This window comes from Heterocephalus glaber, unplaced genomic scaffold, assembly GCF_053883595.1.
Source record: "Heterocephalus glaber isolate CG9 unplaced genomic scaffold, H.glaber_assembly_v1.0 deba00001550, whole genome shotgun sequence".
NCBI lineage: Eukaryota > Metazoa > Chordata > Mammalia > Rodentia > Bathyergidae > Heterocephalus > Heterocephalus glaber.
The window spans coordinates 20,749,640-20,772,533 of NW_028258343.1; the positions used below are offsets into that span (position 1 = coordinate 20,749,640).

At 36.5% G+C, this 22,894-nt stretch overlaps 1 protein-coding gene and 1 long non-coding RNA gene across 18 annotated transcripts in view; one reads left to right on the forward strand and one right to left on the reverse strand.

The window, feature by feature from the left end:
* Trdn (triadin) overlaps nucleotides 1-22,894 on the forward strand; it is a 335,361-nt gene that overhangs the window by 57,151 nt on the left and 255,316 nt on the right. For all 17 annotated transcript variants that reach the window (XM_087190174.1, XM_087190177.1, XM_087190171.1 and 14 more), the window contains 2 exons: nucleotides 13,260-13,421; nucleotides 14,483-14,515. In XM_087190174.1, the coding sequence (XP_087046300.1) occupies nucleotides 13,260-13,421; nucleotides 14,483-14,515 (195 nt within the window). The remainder of the gene's footprint in view (nucleotides 1-13,259; nucleotides 13,422-14,482; nucleotides 14,516-22,894) is intronic.
* LOC147824265 (uncharacterized) lies at nucleotides 4,291-11,158 on the reverse strand. Its single transcript, XR_015442569.1, has 2 exons — nucleotides 11,022-11,158; nucleotides 4,291-9,177 (listed from the first exon to the last, which is right to left on the reverse strand). It is a non-coding gene; the product is annotated as an uncharacterized LOC147824265 (long non-coding RNA).

Below are 22,894 nucleotides of genomic sequence, written 5' to 3' on the forward strand. Positions count from 1 at the left end.
GCAAAGAGCCACTTAAAAATGTTGTCCTGAAGTTATTAAATACTGAAATAACTGTAATTTTAAGGAAGGGCTCTTGTGTCTAATTTCATTAGGTTCCACACAAATGCCAGTTATAAACTACTGAAGTGAGTTCACAGTAGAGATTAGTACACAGGAAAGTTTCAAGAGAGAAGTTTTAAAAGCAGAGGAAAATGCCCATGCCTAGATACTGAAAGGCAGGGATTGGGAAGTATTGCTATTCACATGTAGATTAGAAAAGTGGCAATCATTTCCTTCCTTAGTCAATGCAAGATTTCACTCACCAAAAGTGCTGTGAAGTCAGAATTCGAGTCTTTCCTCGCTTTGAAAGCATCTAAATATCCAACATCTGTATTTCATTATTTCAAAATTGTAAATCAAATAGGTTTTGTTTTTTAGAATCTGGTGTACTGCAGGAGTTTTCCATCCCACCTTTCATCTTATTTTATATTTTAAAGTTTTTTATACATGATTCTCACTCTCTTAATCTATCTGAGCTACTGCAAGAAAATACCCTAACCTGAGAAGTTTATGAGGAAAAGCAGTTTATTCCCCAGTGCCCCGAGACTGGGACCAGGGCTGGTGTTCGGTGAGAGTCGGCCTTTTGGCTCATGAAGGGTGTCCTGTCCTTGTCTCACAGGGTGGAAGGGAGCTGAGCAGTTTTTATTGTGGTAACCCTTTTCTTAAGGCACGAATCTTGTTCCTGAGGACACTACCCTCCTGAGCAAACCTTGCAGAGGCCTCCAAATCCACTATGTATCACTTAGGGATTAGGGTTAGACTCATGCAGCAGAACTTTGAGACCACAGAACTCACCCGAGAAGGGAGAAGTGCTGGTCTTCCTATTATAGATAAATGGCATGCAGAGGAGGGAGAAGAGGAGGAGGCAGAGATGGGTGGGATTGTGGACTCAGAAGAGGGGCAGGGAGAGGAAGACAGCAGGTTGAGGTGCACAAGTCCACGGGGATGTAACTCACTTCTTCATGAAAAGGCTCCTTAAACTCATGGGAATGTGTGTGTCTCGGGTACAGGGGTACCCAGCACAGAGAAGCTGTGCTTTAATTGTTACACCAAGGGGCCAGGGATGTAGCTCAGTGGTTTCGCCGCCTGCTGCACAAGCGCAAGGACCGGAGTTCAATCCCCGGTACCAAAAATAAATAAATAAATAAATAAATAAATAAATAAATGGATGTTACACCAAGTGTCATCTCCCCCGCATATCTGCAAAGTCTCCCGCTCCATTCCCTCTTTCCCCTCAATGTGCTTATGTGTTTTATTCACTCGGAAAAACAAGTTTCGCTCTCTCTACATCCCTTTTTAGCTACAGCTCTCTTTGCTTCTGCTTTTCCCAGCCAAGTCCCTTCGCTGTGACATGATGAGACCCTTCCTTTACTCTGTCAAAACATTTCAAGCATCACTTCCTAGTGAACCAGCGCATGCACAGGAGTCATCTTTATTTTGGTTAAATGCTGTTAGCTACCACTTCCTTCTTAAAACCTTACCCTGTTAGGACTTTAAAAACATATGCTTATTACTCTGTTTGCAGTATGTAATGTTTACATTCCTCGTGTGGAATTGGTACCTATTCATAACACATTTAATTTCTTGTTTTGTCACCTTTTTTCCCCCCACCTTCTTCAGACATCTCTTGATCTCTTTCTCATTTGAGAAAGATTGCTCTACTTCTTATTGTCTTTTATTTTGCTTTTTATTTATAGTTTTAGTTTCTTATCTAAGGGAAGGCATGTGACATTTAAGCATGTGTATCTGGTTTATTTCACTTAACATTATGATGTCAAGGTGCTTCTATTTTCCTACAAATGACTCAAGTTTATCCTTTTTATAGCAGAGTAGCACTCCATTATGCATAAATATCATGTTTTTGTAATCAACTCATCTGTTAATGGACATATAGGCTACTTCCAAGATTTAGGTATTATGAATTATGCTGCTATAAACATGGGTATGCATGGATTACTGTAATATGATGTCTTTAACTCTTTTGGGAAGATACATAGGAGCTGGGTCAAGTGGAATTTCTAGTTTTAGCTTTTTGAGGAATCTCCATACTGATTTCTGTAGTGGCTGCGTTAGTTTACTTTCCCACCAACAATGTAGAAGTATTCTTTTTCCCCAAAGCTTCACCAGCATCTGTTGTTAGATTTCTTGATGACAGCCATTCTTTCTGGAGTAAGATGGAATTCCAGTGTTGTTTTTATTTGCATTTCTTTAATGACCAGTGATGTCGAGCATTTCCTCATATATTTATTGGCCATTTATACCCTTTTTCTGTGAAAGACTTTCCTAACTCTCTTTGCACGTCATTAGCTGTGTGTTCTTGTTGGGCAGGGGAGTGTCACCCTGTTTCATCACTGTATCTGCAATGGCTTCGTGTTCCTCGCACAATGACGAGCAGCCTGTGCCACAACCAGCCATATACAGCCTACTTCTCATACCACAGGGCTTTCAATCTACCAGCAAGATCAGTCCTTCAAGACACACAGTATTTAGATTTAAAGTCCAAAAGGAGTGACCAAGTTTGAAACAATTAAGTTGTACAAGATAAGTTTTAAGAATATCTTTCCACTCCCATAGGAGACAGTGATTTTTTTTTTAATTGGAAAATGCAGTTCACAAGGATTTTTGCTCCTTGCCAACTGATCACTCAGCAGGAATTTTACTTGCAGTTGACTTTCACATAAAGTGTCTTCCAAGCACCCACTTTTAATCCCATCTCTCTCATTTCTCTTACTAAATGAGGACATTGAGAAGAAGCACCAGACTCAACATTAACTGAGCTATTAATTTTTCCAGGCCTTCCTCCTACATTTCAAACCTAGCTCACTCTCTGGCTGCTTTCTCTCTTTCTCTTTATTTTTTTAAAAAAAATTTAAATAGAAGATAATGTCGAATTTTTGACTCTCAGAGTAATGTTGTGTAGCAGATCTCTAGAACTTATGCACCTTGTTACCTGGAAGTAAGTTCTTTGGTTAGTAACTCTCACCAAACCCTGGCAACTGCCATTCCAATTTTTGCTTCTATAAATTTGACTATTTTAGAAACCACATATGATTGTAGAACAGTGCAATTTTATCTCCCCTTCCCTGAGAAGTCAGTTATCAAAGAGATCCATCCTACTTGTTAAAGGTCTTTTGATTCTGAACTCTTTATCATCTCTCCAGAACTCCTGCTTTAGTTTACCAACATTAGTACTGTAGCTGAATACATTCTTTCAATTATTTATATCTTTCCTTTTCCTCCTTTTCATTCTGAGACAAGGTTACTATGAACTGCTAATCTGAATTTACTATTTCTTTATTGAAAATTCTTGATGACCTTCCTTAAATATAAATATGTGCATAGAATAGTGAAAGGAAAAACCACAGCTAACAAAATGAGATAAATACGAAGAAAGGAAGAGAGTAGTCATGAAACAATAATGCACAATAGGACAGTCCTTTCTCTAGCCCACACGCTTTTTTCCTTTATAAGATATTCTGTCCCAGACATGGTCTGTATAGTGTTCCAGCCCAATGTATCAAAATGTTCAGTTTTAGTGATACAAGATATAGGTATCAAAAGTGTTTTGTTCAAACAATGTAACTGTTAGTTCCTGATGTTTCTACCACTTCTAGCTATGTCTCCACCCTAAAAGGTTCCTCTTAACTTCCTTTACCTAACTGTATACAAAGGGACTCTCACTGCTACTCGAGGCTCAGAATTTGGAGGGGAAAACTCCTCTGAGCCAGCTGGCTCATAAAATGTTTTCTCCATCTCTTCCAGTAACTTTTGGATTCTTGAGTCTTCAAATTGTTGTAGCTGTAACACAGAGCTGTAACATTTGGCTCTGACACTGAGCTGTTGTTCCACTTTGCCACAACAGCAGTGCAGATAAATGGGATGACAGCAAAATTTTTCTTATAGACTATTGACTGAAGGAATTCATAATTTTTTATGATTTAAAAATGCAGAAAAAAAATCTGAAAATTTGAATATACAGAAACAAAATTAACTATATGCCAATTTATTAGCAGAACCACAAAAATAATGACTTTGAAAGAATTCTAACTCTCAGCCCCTAGTGTAACATAGTTCAAGGACAAAAATATTAACAGATATTTAACACTTTGCTTACTCTTTTTGTTCTTAATAATAATGTTATTTGAAATTGTCATTGGTCTACTGTAGAAAAAGTAATTGAATTATTACTAATAATCAAGATTTTCAACACAAGAGAAAATAGATTATAAAAGTAAAGAAGTTGAGAGGAAATTCTGTGTTCTTAAATTTTATTTCAAAGTGGTGAAAACATAGGGAGCTTTTTTTGTTTGTTTGTTTATTTGTTTGTTTTCTGGTACCAGGGATAGAACTAGGGTCCTTGAGCATGCATAGCAGGCAGCGAAACCACTGAGCTAAATCCCCAGCCCCAAAACATAGGGAGTTTTAAAAGGACATATTTCTAGCTCTATTTAAAACACATAGAAGCAATGGCAGTCCAACACAATGAGCAGCTTTGCTGAATGGTTTAGTCTCAAAATACCATTTCCCAATACAAAGAGCAAGGATTCCCTCAAGAAGTGGTCGATTCCAGACCTGGCACAAGAAAGAAGTAAAATTTACTTTGGCCTTTTATACACCACAAGCAAGAAGTGATCAGAAAGTCCTTATGGAATAGCCATGCATATTGATGTATTCAATGATGTGAAATGAAGAATTCATGAATCTAGGGTCTACTTTTAAATATTTGACCAACTAGATAAAGGAAACAAAAATGTAGGGGAAGGGGACGAATGACCAACATTGTTGCAAGACCCCAAGGGTCAGTGTCACTTTTGCGAAGGGGGCGTTTTCAGAACTGTCTCTCCAGCCTGGGTCTGGGTTTGCATGGGCAGAGGATTCAGCAAGGGGAAAGCACCAGGGCCCCCGCTAGCACCTGGGTCACCCTGCTGGGACTGCGGCTCCTGGCCCGGGGCAGGAGAGCTCAGGTCGCGCCTTCGCTGGAGGTGAGTAGTGAGGGACCAGCCCCGCAGGGACTCCAAGGTGAAGCTGACCTTGCTCCTCCGCTGTCCCTGGTCCGGTGCTGCTCCTCCTGCCTGCAGGCCCAACCCGCGGGCGCAAGGGTAAACCTTTATGCTTCTTTGCTTTTTGTGAACATTATCCATTATGTAAGGTGAAATCCACGTAACAGATCTCCTATCCATCATTGCTAGTGATTCTGCTTCGCTGATCAAACTCTAAATGATACACTGAGATGCTGGGATTCTCTGTAATAATCTCTCCACTTAGTATTTGAAAGTTTTCTTGATAGTCAAAAATAATTATTTATCTAGACTTATAGAACTCTTCAAGTTCTAATTTAACCCAAATATCTTTTCCTCCATTCTCTCTCCTTCCTCTCTCTCTCTCTCCCCCCCATCTCCCCTTCTTTGCTTCCAATTTAAATTAGAAATTTCCCTACATAAACAGTCCTCAATCTGTCACTGAAAAATCTTATCACCACCACAGAGAAAACAAAAAAGATGGGTAAAATATTAAGACATTTCTCAATTAACATATTTCTCATATTAACATTAGATGCCTCCTAATATAAAATACTCTGTTAAAAGAAGGTTTACTTCTTCTTAATATCTTGATGTGACAAACTAGAATGTTAATATTCTTGTGTACATAACCAGGATTTATTTTGTAATTTTGGTATTACTACTGATGTAAAATTTCTATTAAGCAATAATTAAATTGCTCCAGCCTACTCCCTATTGTCAGTTTTTTAAAAGCCTACACCAGATTTTTCAGGACTAGTATTAAATATTAATTTAAAAAAAATTTTGGGGACTTTTTAAGGTAATTTTTTCTTTTCTATTGTATTGCAGAATCCTTTTATTATTATAATTATTGCACTATAATATGATCCTATAGTTTGTGAGTTAAGAGAAAAATACTTTCCTGCTTTTCTTTAGTTCTTCACCACTTCCAAATCTCCCTCATACAAGGAGCATTTGTTAAATAAAAACAACATGTCCCTTCTTGGATAGAAAGGAAAAAAATTATATTCCATTTAAAGTTTTTGTAAGATGGATCTTCCTAGTGAGGTTAATAGTAGAAGTACCATGGGAATTTCATTCATTCGGATTCCCAGCATCTGAGAAGTGTCCCTTAGCCATGATGATAATCCACGGAGAAGTTCTACCCTGTATGTGGTCTGCATGTTAGTAATCTAAATGAATGAAAATCTATTCAAAAACACATGGTTTTGAAGTGAAATCACTTAGTAATTCACTGCAAGTGATTGTATGCAACTTCTTAAATGTCCTATTTTAAAAAATGGTAACATCTAAGCTTGACTATGGCAATACATAGGTAGTCATTCATCTGTAAAAAGAAGACATTTAAACACATGAGAATGGGTTCTCATTGTATCTTTCTCTTCACAGAAACACCTGAAAGATGCTCTATAGAAGTACTGCACAAATTAATCTATAATCTAACTACTCAGTCTGAAGCTAATTGAGCTCATATTTGTATTTTTTGCAAATTCGTAGTGTTAAATAAGTACAAAAATTGCTTTAGCCTACCTATTCAGTTTCAGGGAAATTTTACAACGTAGCTTAAATTTCATACTTTTGTTCATGTGTGGATCCTTGAAAAAGTACTACGTACTGTAAAGGAAGTTATTCAATGCAATGCATAAGATGTAGCAGTTGTTCTTAAGTTTCATTTGCTTTCATTTCTCCATTTTCTTGTTATTTTTTACCTTATTTCCTCCCAAATCCCTATCCAGTCCACTCCAACTAACAGTTTAGTGTAAATAATTTGAAAGAGATTAAAACAGCATATCTTAAGAATGAGCCTCTCTTAATAATTCCTGGGTGGGAGGGCCATTTTTTAAAGCCAGAAATTAGCACTATTTTGGTTGAAATAAAAGTGCCTTATCAGATATCAAAATAGCAAGTACTGTTTCCAGAACAAAAGCAATATTACAAACATAGCCATCTTTCTGTATTTTTTCAGAAAAAAATAATGGGAGGATATGTAATTCCAGTAGAGTGCCTTTCCATTCTTGCATTGGCAGGACATTCTTGCATATCTCAGGGCTTACAAACACAGGAATAAAGATGTTGTGTCAAGATTTCTTGGATCTTTCACTGCCGTGAATGTGTTATTCATTTTGCTAGCTTTCACTTTACATCCAATTTCAAATGAAATTGAAACTAAGAAAGCAATAAAGTCCTGGGAGGAAAAAAAGGCACTTGCCTAAAAAGTTGAAATCCCCTCCATGATACTGAACAGTAAAGATGGCAGCTCTGACATCATTGGAATCAACCAAGCCTGGTCACCACCAGCGGTTCAGTCCACGAGAAAGTGTTCCCACTGACACCAGACTGCCCTTAAAACTTTAAAAAAAATCTTGACTAAACCTCACTTTGATGAAAAAAATGAATTTCCTAGTGAGTATAAAAAACATGTTTCTGTTTATTTCTTCTTTAATCTCTACACTTAGTGTTGTTGATACCGGAAACTCCAGGCCCCAAAGCCTCAAGGACCATTAAGCTCACTGTCAGTGATTTTATTTCAAATGTGTTCTGTTTGACAAATAATTAAATTAAACTAGCGTTTCTATCTTACGTCCTTAGGAAATAGTTGACAATTATGAAATTACAAATGTTGCCCATCTCTGGGCCCCATGTGTTTCATAAGCATCTACATGCCCTCAGCTTTCTTGCCTTGCTTTTCTGTGTTTGCGCTTCCTGGGGGGAGCCCACAGCCTGCACATGCCAGGCGAGTGCCCGCTGAGCTGCATCTCCAGCCCACAGCTGAGTTTCTGATTCGAGAAAAACATTAACTCTGGAAACCCTCAGTACTTTACCTGCATACTGACACTGCGCTCGGAGTTTAATATCTTTTTGTTTTATTTCCTTTCTTCCCACCTCTGAGGGTTTGGTGAGAATGGGGGAAACACATCTGAACTTGTCTTTGGCACTGGAAAATTTGAGGGAAAGACTAATTTCATAGTAATTCGGGCAGTATGACAATTCTTTCTACAAAAGCATAGTTGACCAGCAGAAGCAAATGTAACCAGACTTATTAGCAACAAGAGGAAAAACTTAGCCATCTAAAATTATAATTTCTTTGGGTCTTGAAAATTACCTCTGTATATTTTGAAACAACTTGCTTCATATATCAAAATGAGAACAACCTAGATAGCAATGGTACGACTTTGTTAATTATATTACACTTAGGGTAGTGCACACAGTTAGTGCTTAACAGTTGCCTCCAAAGAAGATTTTTTTAAAAACTTGGTTAGCTTCTTTACGGATGCTGCATCTGCAAGGTACACATGGCCCCATGCACAGTTGAATTGCTCTCAGCTGAGGCATCATCACAGCATCTTAACACATCCTCGCCTCAGTCTGGATCTTCATATGCAGAGCTGAGGCTTTGCTAAGAGGTACGGGGAAACATCGGTTGTTTTATGTGCCCTGATGAAAGCAGTGCATGGAGCTATGGACTTTGCCAGGCTCCCATGCGGGAAAGCAGTGGCATGCTTTCATGTGGCATGGTGGTATGCATAGCTGCATGTTTATGGAGCAGCACTGCTTGTCCAAGATAAATGATCATTAAACTGAAACTCATAATTCTCTGCCATGTGCTTGGTCCTGCTCAGCCTTGGGTGCACTGTAGGGATGCCAGTGAGTCAAGCCTGGTGCAGACTAGGGCAAGTGGCCGGGGCTGGGCGCAGCCTTCTCCTCCCTCATCCTGTACCAGGGCAGCTCTTGCTTGAGGGCTGCAGACTCACTGCAGGTGTCTACGGCAGCCTGGGTTCATTGGCTGCGTGGGGCCGGAAGCCCTGGAGAGACACGCGTGCAGACTGGGCCCAGGGCGGGAAGGCCCCGGTCTCCCTGTCCAGCATACAGGAAAAGCCTGGAGTCACACCATCAGCTGCTGCACGCGCTCGTCCCGGGGCCGTGCTGGGTGACTGGGATGGATTTCCCATGCAATACTCATGACCACCGGGCGGCGTAAGGAGCGTCATTCTCATTGCTGCTTCATTACGCGGCAAACTGGAGCAGTGCCGTATTTGTTCTTCTGCTGTCTAGCACTGATTTCCAGAGCTGGTCAGACTCTCAGGTGGAGTTCAGAAAGGCTGGACACAGGCACAACCTGCAAGAGGGGTGGAGTCTTATTTAGGGTAAGAGGTGTGAGCACAGTTCACAGAGGTGGCAAAGGTTCCTCTCCTCAACAGCACGAGCAGCTGCTAGCTGGGGGGAGTAGAAGACTACAGAGAGCCAGGGGGTCCTTGCCTGTGTGCACAACATGAGGCAACCAGAGATCTCAGAAATTAAATAATACTTCAACGCAATGTTTAAAGATTCAAAATTAGTGCAAAAATCTGTGAAGAACAAAGTATCAAAATTTTAATAAGGAGACTATTGCTATTACCTGTTTTTCCTTCTATCTCCAAATCCAATGAAGCTCACATGGCGCTAGGTGGGAAAGTGGAGCTTGAATGTTTTCTGTCTGAACTGGGAGGCCAAGCTTGTCAGCTTTATTTTCTGTTTCTTGGGATACAGAACATTTAATGAAGAGTTCAACTTGAGGAATGTAAAATCGATGATCAAAGTACTAGACGGCTTGGTTCTTTATGAGAAAAGCAGGGAAAATGACAAATTTGATACCCCATCTAGAGTTTCATTTAGAAACTCAGGTATGTGGGGCCAGGGATTTAGCTCAGTGGTGCCGCCGCCTGCCTTGCAAGCACAAGATCCCGAGTTCAATCCCTGGTACCAAAAAAAACCCCCAAATTAAGAGTGACTTGAATACTGAGAACCATTTCGTGTCATGTAACAGAAGTGCTGGAGCATGCTGATCTCGAGATTATGTAATTTAATGCCTCTGCAATGTCATCATGTACTCAAATATATTTTTTCCATTTTTAACCTTTGCCTTCCTCAATGAGCTACTGTCCTTGTGGTTACAAAATGACTGCAGCAGCTGCAGACTTTATCTTCCCACTGGAACAAGAGTCCTTCTTCCCATTGTTAGGAGCAGGAAATCACTTCTCAGAATCTGCCGATCCTATCTTATCCTATCTTAGAACCAACTGTGGATTCATGTTTTTGTTTGTTTGAAAGCATATCATAGAATAGTTAAGTCCTTGCACATAAACAGGACCCCAAAATCTGACTCTGTAACTTACCAGCTCCATAAATACAGAATATTTAAAAAAATTATTTGTGTTTCAATTTTTCTATATTTAAAAAAGAAATAAAATAATCTACCTACTTTATTGGGTTATTGTGAGATAATTAATATATGTAAATATCTTAGAATGGTGCCTGGTTGCTATTAATTTTATGATGATCCTCACAGTTATGTATGTATTGACTCACAGAAGCAAAAGTAGTAACTATAATTATCTCAGTATTTCTTCAAAGAAGGCATCAAGAAAAGTTTTAGTTGCATTGTATACTATTTTCATGTTGATATGGTTTGGACATGACCTCTGAAAGAGGAATATCAGTCAATTTCAGGACTACTAGCTTACTGAAATACGTGTGTGAGTGCTGAGATTTTTAAAGAAGTTGTTTATGCGCCTGAAAATCAGAAGCTGCATCAAGTCAGCAATGTTACCTTCATGAAAAAAGTCTGATTTGACAGTATTTCCCTAATTAAGAGCCAGGCTACACACACACACACACACACACACACACACACACACACGCAAGTCTTAAGTATACAGAGTGTGTGTAAGCATAAGGACAATTAAACTGATAACTTTTTGTTGGATTTTATTGTTAAGTTTCTCTGTTAATGCCTAGGAAGAAGAGGAAGGAGGAAATAGTCTCCATCTATTCCAATCGTAAAAATCCCATGTGTAGTTATCTGGCACTAGATATAAACTATATTAGTGCTGAAAGTGCCTTAGTGCTGCCAATACAATTCAGGTCCTTGCATATAATCCTTTTTAAATTCTCAGATGCAATTATAAAGTTCTGTTTCATTACCTTTCTCCGAGGTTTAATCTCACCATTCAGACGACTCTTTTCTCCTCCCATGAAGCTCTCTGGAACACAGTAAAACAGGGTGTAAGGACTGACTGATTATAACTCAGGGTCACTGAATGATTGGTGTGCTCCACCAGCCCTCAGAGCAGAGCCTGAAACTAAAAATGTATTCAGGAATGCGCTCTCTCGTATCGGTTTTCCTCTCTCTGTGCAGTTTTACTCATTAGTATAAACCAAAGCATATTCTTCCCCTTGTAACCATGCTAAAACAGAATATCAACTATTGCCCCAGTGCCTGTACAAATATCACTCAGCTTCCATCATATACAGCAAAACACATTCACTGACTGTGCTCTTTGAAGGCCACCAATGGCTTCCTCACCAGTAAGTTTCAGCTTAGTGACCTAAGACCACCCCGCCCATTTGATCACTCTATTCTTGGAATGATTTCTTTTTTAAATATACCTTTTATTTTAGGAAAAAACAAAACAAAATTTCATAATCCAATGAGAATAACAGTAGTCACCACACTGTGTATGGTCATCTTCAAAGTAGTTTAGCGCATTCCTGTCTTGATTCTTTCTCTTCTTCTCCTGCCTCTCATCTCTCCCTCTTAGGATCCATTGCTGGTTTCTCTCCACATCCCTGATTTCTGTATCTTCTAAATATTGAAGCATTCCTCAGTCTCCTCCTTTGGTGATCACATTCCCTGTCATGGCTTTGAACACCTTCTGTCCTTTGTTTACTTCCGGGTTCCTGTTTGCAGGTAGTTTCTCTTCCATTGATCACAGTGACCTGTCCAAACGGCAACAGCTTCTCCTACAAGGCTACCACTTAGTGTGGGTTTGAGAACTGTAAAACTCGGCTACTCTTCTGCTCCAAACTCTACCTCCAAATAACAAGTGTTTCTCTCTAGGCTTCTCTCATCTCAGTAGGTGCAGCTTGTATCCTTCTAGTTCCTATCACCTAGAGCCTTGGTGGGAATTCTGGATTTTGCTGCAGTGAGCACAGATACTGTTACTTGTATAATTGAAATGCATTCCGGATCACACCACATCTCATCACACACTGTGTTACTGGCTTGGTAAAAATCACCATCATCTGTTTTCTGAATTATGTCAGTTGATTCCTTACTGTCTCCCTGCTTCCAGTTTGGCACTGTTTTAATCCTTATTGCAGAAATAAAAAAGCTTCTGGAATCAAATCACTTCATTCCTCTGCCGAAACCTTCTAATGATTTCCTATTCCAATCAGAGTAAAAGCCTAATTTCGGAGTATTTAACCTTTAGATGATATAATACATGGGTGTAATTCTGATATTTTCGATATACCACAGGAGGGATTCTCTGAAAATCTATAATAGTTTTTAAAATGAGGAAAAAAGTAACTCTAAAATTTAAGTACATATTGATGAAAAATCAGGGGGGTAATTTATACCCTATTCCTAGGTAGATCATCTCTTCTATCTGATTTTAAAGACCGCTCTTGCCTGTTCACAGCAACTTCCGCAAAATTAGAACAACATTTTGGAAATCCCTAATCTTCCTAGATGCTTACATTTTTGTCAGTATTTTTTTTCTTGTATTTGTTTCAACAAAATTTTTTTTATCTTTTAGGACATGGAGGATTTGTGGGTTTCAATTTTTCTTATTTTATCTATTAATATTATTAAAGGCTTAAGTGTTCATTTAAAAACTTTTAAGGTATTGGAATGTCCAGCGAGGGTCAATCTAGCTGCATTTGCCTTCCAGAGTTTTCCCAATATGTCACACACTGTAATAGACTGTCAGTCTCATTGAACTGTAACTACTTTTGTTGACTCGCAGACCTTGTTGCTGCTCCATGACAATGTATACAGTCACCTGCTCTGTGATGCTGCCAAGCTCGACATGGGTCACTGTGATTGTTTCCATGCATGGCATCTGTAATTCAGGGTTTATCTGCAAACTGAGTGATAGAAACATATGCTATTTTGATTCATTCTTAATTTTTTCCCTGTCCTGATCATAAGCTTCTTAAAGGCCATCATTTCCTGATGAATTCTGTAATGTTTGGTACTACAGTGTGTCTAGTAACTTCTGTTTTCTAATTGAATACAAATGCAAACTCTAGCAAGATATTGTTTCTATTTCTGAGCTTTAACCAAGAAATGGTCACATAAAAATCAGGAAAAACAGATTTTCTGAGGTTCTTTGGGGATGATTGTGAATTTTGTATTTTATTTTTAATTACTTCCAGCAAGTTCTATTGCCAAGATTGGATCAGACCCTTTAAAACTAGTCCACGATGCTGTCGAGGAAACTACAGACTGGTTCTATGGTTTCTTCTCGTTGTTGTCTGACATCATCTCATCTGAAGGCGATGAAGAAGATGAGGATGGGGAAGAGGACATTGATAAAGGTACAGAGAGGTGTAGTGACATCTCTAGCTGCTAGCACCAATATTAGATGTGTCCCAGGGACTTGCTTAGGATTTCGTCCAAATGAGCACTTGGGTCAGGCTAACCCAGAATGAGCACACTTCCGAGTACTGTAAATGTTTCAATAAGTTTCCAAATGCAGTAAATTGGTCTCTATTTGGTTTTCAACTTGGAGTTTATCTGCCATCACTACAAAGATGCCAAAATTAAATGCTACCATTAGGGTGGCATTATAACAGAGTGAGTCTTACTATTTACACTGTAAACCCACAATAAACCCTCACATTTATACACTTCTTAAGAAAAAGTAGTGTCTGTATTTCAAGTTTATCTCTAAAAAGATTGAAATAAAACCAATAAAACTAAAAGTACCTGTAAATGTTTTATATACAAGTCATATTCAGAATCAAATAGGTAAAACCAATCTTACTAAAGGCACAATCAGAGGAATAAGTTCATTGAACAAAATGAAATTATGGAATGGTAGAATACATTTTAAACACTAATACAATTATGGAGTTAACCTTTCCTATATTAATGAATAAAAAGAAATATCAAACTTAAGCTATACCTAAGATTCCATTGAATGGGCATGAAAAGAACAAAGCACTGTTATTCTGTTTTTTAAATAACATTTTTAAGACTGTCCTAGTCATCAGAAATTATGTATTCAACCTTGGCTAACAGGAAAACTCTTACTTAGAACCTTGCTATGTCTTTGTCTGAATTTATATTTGTTTTGGCCGCCACAAGAAGCCATAATGAACAGGAGAAACTGAAATTAATATGATAAATGACCGATAATGTATAATTTGGACCATTGCCACAATTTTATTAAACTCATAAAAAATGAAGCTATCTCAAATAAGTGTATGTGAACAAAGTTTATACTTTGACATCTGGAATTAAGGAAGCAATGTAACATACTAACTATGATTGTCAAAAATAACAAATTTTTTTTAAATAAAAGAAAACATGTTTAAGTAATAAAACCGTATTATGCCATGTGAAAATTCTAATTTATATTTTTGTCTTGGTTTAGGAGAAATAGAGGAACCTCCCTTGAAAAAAAAAGGTTGGTTGTTTTTTAAAAATAATGTTTTTATAGTAATGTTGATTTTTAGTAATACTCAAATAAATTTCAAATGTATTGTCTTCTTAATTTATCTTTGGTATCAAAGTTTTGTTTAATAATTAGATCAAAATCTATAGTCAGAGAAAAAATACTCACTGTCTTCTAATGTAGCTTATCCCGTATTTTCCAGTTTACTATTAAATGGGTCTCTTCTTTGTAGATTCATGAAAGTCAGTTCATACAGAGACAGTGTGGATGGATTTCAGGAATGACTGGAAATTTTTGGAGCTATGGAAAGAGCCCAGAAGATGATGAGGCCAATAATCTTTATTTTCACTATGGCTGGATTTCTTGAGTTTAAACTTTTGTGCTTATCTTTTTTCTTGCTTTTGGTCAGTCTTATTTTACTGACATTTTAGGGATGACTGAAGGGCACAATAGTGGAAATAGCATGGAGGATAAAGACCTTGGAGGCAAAGGTGTATCAGTCAGCTTGTGTTGTGTGTCACTCCCTAGGGGTGGAGCCTCCACGTCTGCATGCTTGTGCTGCAGAAGGGCTCCTTACAGGAACAACCAGTGTCTCAGAGACCAAGTGGAATGATCATGATCCTAAATTTGGGACAATAGGCCTAGGGAAAAAAGGGTTCAGCTAGGTAGGAAGGGCCTCAGAGGGGCAGGAATTTTATGGAAAAGAATAAAAGCTATTATCTGGGAGTGGTTATGGGGAGCAAAGTTACTATCCTGAGGTACATTTGCTGTGAGAGAAAACCAGCCAACACTTGGCCCGACTTGACACAATTGTGATGTTTCAGTTATGCTACAGGTGTAGAGGACATGCTGGCCTTCGTTTCTCTCTCCTGAGACCAAAGTGGATTCAAACAGTAGGATTCAAACATGTAGCTTTAGCCTTGCCTGGTGGCTACCCCACCAGCTGGGGCAAAATGCACATAAGGTATATTAATTTGGATTCTATTTGATTGTACAATATGTATAACAACAACAACAACAACATAACAAGGAAGAACTGAACTAGTGAGATCAAGTGTGGTAAAACCATCCAGAAGTGAATGTGTTTGTGAAGCTCTGTGAGTACAAAATTTACCAACCCATAAATTCAGGATGAGAACCCAAGAGAGAATTCAACCATCAAATTCATGTCTAGAGTGTCTGGCTTATTCTGTAAACTTCTAGAGGCCATAGACAGAGTTCTTGGATAGCTGTCTCCCCTGGTGAGTGACTGAACATATTTACACTTTAAGCTAATGAGCTACCAGTCATTGTCTGGAAATTATGGCTCATATATGTGTTTATTTCATTTGGAAATGAAAGAAGACAAAATAGGTGAAAATGTTTTCTCATGTACTTATGAATTGAATCCTGCAAGGGTACCATGAGGTTATATTCTCCATAAAGAAGTATGCACTACTTAACAATCTCTTTTTTTTTGTTTTTTCCCTTTGGAATTATTTTAAAATTAACTTTCATGTAATGATTAGCATAAATTACAAATCTACAAAGTTGTTGAACTAATTTTTTTTTAAATTATTGCCTTGATTCATCAAATCACCAAAAAAAATCCCTCTTTACTAGGTATTTAGAATACTATTTTTTTTAGTGTTGGTAATACTCAGTCAAAACAGTCTAAGAAGGGATATTTATGTTAGAAAATCATGTACATTAGTATCTTGAAGGAGTACATACTTGAAATGAAGGTGAAAATTGACTTAAAATAGTTGAATATATTTTCTTAATACTATTATTTACAAAGATATTTAGATACACATTTAAGGAAACATTTTGTATATATTATCTTGGCTGCAAAAGCTATACAATGATAAACAATGGATGAAAATGGACTGACTGACATGTATTTTAATTATTATTTTTATGTATAAACTTTTCTTTTTGTAGAGTTACACAGGCAATGTAAGTTTTAAAACAGCTTGTAATAGTTTACAAAACATTTATTACACATGTTCTGCATTGAAAATTATACTTTTAATATTACTGTTAAGGAAGAGAACTTATGAGCTTATTCTTATCATGGATTGTTTTATGCTTAAAATTTTGGTATAGGGCATAAGTTTTTAGTAATGTAGGCTGATAATCTCTTCAAAATTTTAATTTTCCTCCATCTAAATGACTAATCATTAATACTCTTTCCTATTCCTGAATGTGGAATATCTAGCCATTTTACGTTACCTAATTTAGCAGGCTTCTGCATTTTCTATTCAACTGCCCTGCGCCTACCTACAGCATTTTATGTAAATCAACTTGAAATTTTAGCTCTCTTTGCCCAGTTATTTTTGTTCCTTCCAAAATCAAAATTTTACCTCCTTGTTATTTATAGATGATATTTGTAGTTCTAATTTGATTTGTAAAAATAGTTCAGTCTACTAACTGCTGGGTTGCAGAATTGATTATTAAACACATTGTTAATACAGATGAAATTTTTGAACACTATTTAGTGACTTATCTTATTATATATGTAAATATAGTTTAAGGGTATCATGTATAGTATCTCGTGTCTTTATATTCTTCATGCATATTTGGTTTTCTATTTGTCAAATTCTAAAATATTAATTTCTGTTTTTAAATATTGCATGATGAGAGGTCAAAAGACTTAACTATTAGAAAATATTATTTTTTACTATGTAATTGTCTAAAAATTTTATTTGTGAAAACCAAATAACTTTGTAGATCTCATTTCCTGGGACCACTTTGTGCTGTGTGTGGTTGGTGTCCTTTGCTTACCTGGAAACGTCTGGGTGAGCATTGATCTCACACCAGTGTACACACCACGGATCTGAAGAGCACACAGATGCAAGAGCTCAGAAGGAACCAAATGCTGTTTGTGGGCTTCCTAGCACTGATCTGCTGGGAAACACACCCAAGGTTACAATGGGACTGTTCCCACTGTGCAAGATAAAGAAATATACTTTGTAGGCTTGCAAATTTGTGGAATGCCAAGCAAAGACCATGAACTGCTTCCACTGAGTAGTAAACCAGGTGTGGATATGCTGGCAACTGTACCATGATGGGAAGCTCTGAAGTCAGACATGCATTCACCTGGGTGATGGGAGCAGTGGCAGGCTTCTAATGATTTTGCTTTTGTTTGGTTGAATAATGTAAAAGAGTGCATTGCTCTTGAGGGAGAATCTCATGAGACAAGGTAGAAAATACTAAAAGTTAGGAGTGGCTCTTAAAAATTGGAATGTGAGTAATTCTTTTAGTTCTTTTCAATACTGGTTCCAAGGAAGTATACCTGCCTTGAAATGAAAACATATTGAGATAACCAAAGCAGTGAAGGTTAGTGACAATAATTCTCTGACAAAAAGATTTTGCTGGAACAACTGAACTTTTAAAGATGTAACACACAAGTCTATGGAGGTCAGATTTCTGATTCCTTTCAAATTAATCCTCTATTGTTAAAAAGAGGAATTAATATTTTTATAGATTCTATTTATTTTTATTTTTTGTAAAATATACTTTAATTTTGTTATATTTTAGGGATACGTAACAGTAACATGCATCATGGGGAATGTGTGCCTCTACACAACGTATCTTGTTTCTTCTTTTTTCCCATTCCCCTCCCCTTTCCTCCCTTCAATCCCTTTTCCCCTCCTTATTTATAAAAGTTTTGTTTCCATTTTTTCCTTCCACTCTCCTCTTCTTTTCTTGTCCCTTCTTTTTCCTTTTCCTTTCCTTGTCCCCTATCCTTTGTCCCCCTTCTCATTTGAACATTTAAAAGTAGGAATTTAAAATCTACTTTACAAAATACTATTATGACATATTGAAACTAATTATAGTGAAATCTCATCCAAATCTAATATGAAATACTTAGTATTTACCACCTATCTTTGCAACAAGTATGTATCTTGTATACGTTATTCATATTGTAGGGATTTTGTACTTCCAATTAAAAGTAAAAATGTGCTAGCAATAAAACTACCACACACAAAAATATATGTGCAAGTGCACACACATACACACCATGGCCAAAGCACATGACTAAAAGAGCAGCTCGTTTGGAAAGTTGTCTAGAAAACACCTTGTTAAAGAACTTGATGAATAAATGAGCTAGAGAGATAGAGTAGTTAAGGCATGACATAACTGACAATCATGAGGGTATTGATATGGGATTACTGTGTATGAACTGAACTAAAACAGGCTGAAGATATGAACAATGGTAATGATATTACAAAAGAGTACACTATTTTTACAAAAATAAATTAACTTAAATCCTCATAAACATTCAGAAAAACTCTAAACCAATGTTAAAACGAAGCAACACAACACATGTATATACACAGACAAACACAGGCACTAAGAGAGAAATAGAGAGAGTCTAGTGGTCTCAAAGCAAAGTTAAAGATATACATATTAGTAAATTTTTATATTTTTTCAAATATAAAGTATTCATTTATCACAATAGTAGCAGGATATTTTTATATTTCTATATTAACAATTATATTTCACTGACTTTTCAGATTTAGAAATTGTTCACAGAAAATGCAATTCTTTAGCAGATAGATAGCTTTTTTAATTCTTTATTAACACTCCTAAGTGTAATATAATGGATATACTTATCTCGTTTTTACAGTTTATTCTTACTTAAACCTTTATCTAAATGTCTATAAGAATAATCATTACAGCTTTTATATCCTTTCAAATATGTAATTTTAGAAGATAATGATAGTCTCTTAACAAAAAATTGTGTTTTATAATACTTTTTTCCTGACATCCAGCTTCAAAGTTAGAATAACTGTAGTCATTCAGAACTATGCACACTCTGTTTTTTGAACAATGAAAACTGGTCTTCGATTTCAGGGACATAGTGACCTCGTGGGTTATAGATTTCTGTTTTGCCTTTGAGGAAAGCACCTGAAGCCCTTCTGCATTGCATTTGATTTCTTTCCTTCATAACTGCTTACTCTTTGACACAGGAAACGTTCTTACGGATGAGCAGGGCCCAGCAGTGATGTCTGGTGTTCTGTAAGACTGCTCTTGATACTAGTCAGCGGCAGAGGAAACGACTCCTCCACTTAGGGCAAACAAATTACATTCTCCATACTGTTGTGTTTTTAAATTGCCCTAAAGCTCTGCAGGTTGAAAAGAGCTGCCTAGAAAATTTAAACTTGGTTCTTTTATTGTGCAGTTTTCTTACTTTATTGAAATCCACAGTAGCTCTTCGCAGTGAGAGGGAATGAAGAAGAGCCAGGACATGTGAGCATCAAAAATATTCAGAGCTTTTGAAGGAGGCCCTGAAAAGGTCACATGAGTAGTGCCCCTTACCAAAAAATGTTTTCCTCAATATTACAGAAAAAGTATCAGAAAATACAGAAACCTACACAAATTTGCTATGTTTATGTAAAATATTGAGTTCAGTAAAATATTTTCCGTTGGCATTAATTAGCTACCACATAGATAAATATGTTTGCTCAGTAGTTTTTCATAATTAATCTTTTGTGCCCTAGTAACAATTGGCAAAATGTTACAAATAATATTACATTCAAATGAATGAATAATTTAAATTTTAATATTTAAAATGAGAAAAATTATACAATAACATTTTATATTACCTGATTCTTTGAGATATACAGAGAAAACAATGATAAAAAACATTCCTTGAAGTCCACAATCCTCATAATAATTTAATAAACTGGGTTGTCATCTTAAATCAAGATGGTTGCCTTGGCAACAGAGATTATCCTTTTAACGTCTTGAGTCTGTCACTTGAAAATCTTTAACTGATCACACTTTGAATTTATTAACTATGTGTCATTGATAAAGAAAAAGTGTATGCTCTGAACTGACCGTGTACATCTTAGACAAAAAAAAGTACTCAACAATAAGCTTTGTCATGATTATAAGCAGACAAGCTCTGTCCTAAGCAAAAATTCATATAATATAGCAAAATAACTTAGTGACACCTAGGTACACAAGAAGCTCAGTTTTAGGACTCATTTAGTTCAATCCATTTTCACTAAATGTGATCTCATTTATTGTTGTTGCTACCATCAACCTTCTCATTTTTCTTGGTATCCATGGCCTCTCTTCCCAAGTTCTGTATGGAAGTCAAACTAATAGAAACTTGGAAAAATTTATTGGTCCCATGATTACCTTTGGTACTGTGGCAGACAGAGAGCTTAGATAAAATTAAGGGGTTTTTTTCCCCTTAAATTCTTTTATTGGTACATTTTAGGTATACAATACATTTACATTTATCATTGAGTACTTGTGCCTGTACGTGATGAATCTTGGTTCTTACTTTTTCTCCATTCCCTGTCCTCCGTTCACCCCCTCCACTCTTCCCTATTTACAAAGACTTAGGGTTTGATGGTATTAAGCAGCCTAAGGGGGAAGAATGATAGCCAAGCCAATGGAGTGAATCTTCACCTCCAATTCAGAGCACTTTTAGAGTGTTTCTCTCGATCAAGTATATGCTTCTATGAGGCATTCGACTTACACAATGAGAACCAAAAATCCCTCATTACACCTGAAAATTGCCACGTAAGTCACCAAAATGTTCACTAAAATCTATATTTATCATTTTAAACGTCTCACATAAATGTACTGGCCAAGTGCCCAAATTTTATAATTTCTTTATAAAAAATACTACACATATGTAGGGAAATATTAGACAAAAAAGAATGCAGAATTCTCTGCAATGTCCTAATCACTAATGGAAATGCTGGAGGAATGGTCACAGGAGCAAACCTGGAGGACACAGGGAATGGAAAGTTTGGATTCCTTCTTTAAAGTAGGCAAAATAGCCCACTGAAGTCTAAAATCGTGTCTTCAGTTTTTTCTTTTGAAATGGACATCAAGTTCGGTTATCAAAATTTTATCATAGTATACTCAGTTTACCTAATTTTGTATAAACACAATGGAAATACTGTAAGGCATTGCATTGAAAACATGTCTAGTGTCTTTAATTATTATTTGGTTTTTCAGTATTCCAGAAAAACAATATTAACAAGATCTGTGTACTATGAAAATCTCTTGAAGAAGTGTTGCAGCTTATAAATACATTTCAGATATGTTATTTTATTACACTAAGTAGTAAAACTCTAACTTTTCATAGCTCTTGAAACAGAAAGTAGAAATGTTTGGAATAAAACATTTTTCTTTCTCAAGATAGTCATTTTACTATTGTGGTTAAATTATTTTGAGAGTTATAGCATCTAGAAGAGGTAAGACATAATCTACCTCCACCTTCCGAACTATGAAAAAAATATTTTTTCACATAGTAGATATTCATTAAACAGATAGAATACACATTTTGTTAAGAATTGAACATTTAATGTAGAACAAAATAATCATCCTTGCCATTTTCAATTGGGTATTTAGTGACAAAGAAAGACAAGAAGCACTACTCCTAGGAGGCAGGTTTCACATGATGCTCACCTGACGTCAGAGGCTTCTCTCAATCTTTTACACTTTTTCTCGTTTTACTGCTCATGTAAACTTCTGCGGTATACGCTTGTCTAAGCCTTATTTTATAGATGAAGAAATGACATTCTCAGAGCTAGTAAAGTGGGAGTCAGACTTTAATGGGACAAGCTAACTTGAGCACTAATTTAACACTAAGATATATTTTATTGATTGACAGAAATGAAAATATTTTTGTATAGACCTTTTAATAGATTATCTGTATTTTCCAATGAAAATTCATGATTTTTTTCCAACGGAAATTCACAATATTTTAATTATAGCAGAGTAGGTTAAATTTATAGCTTGTTCGTAAGAAGATTATTAAAACAGATATTTAAAGATCATTGAAATTCAGAAATAATGAGTAATCTAAAATATAAGCAATTGTTATTTATGCTCAGCATCATCATAAGTTTGTTCCTCTGTTTCCTAGCAATTCACAACTCTCACACGTTGCTTGATGTACTTTAGAAAATCAATGTAACTGAGGATGGTGTATTTCATTTTCTCCACTGAATAACAAATTATGAAAGTTTCAGTCTGAGTTATTTGAGTTGTTTAAGTGAGGGAAAGTTGTACATGCAGTTAAAGCCTAGCCTCATGGAGTTTTCTCAGAGCTTGAAGCGCTTTTACTTTAGAGTGGGAGATGAAAAAGTATTTCAGATGAAACACCAACTCTTTTTTCATTTCTCATTTTTGCATGTACCTCTGTATAAATAGCCAGAAAGTTGTTAGATGGAAATCAAGAGAAGTGAAAGAAAAGGAAGATATCACCCACATTCTGTAGAAATAGCCTGCCCTTCTCTTAGTCCTTTGGGGCTTTCGATAGCATTTCTGACCCAGTAAAACAGCACTAGCACCTGGGCTTCCTCTCATGGGCAGGACCATGGAGGTCTGTCTCAGTAAGGGAGCCTGTTACTGCCTCTTAACATGCTAAGTGTC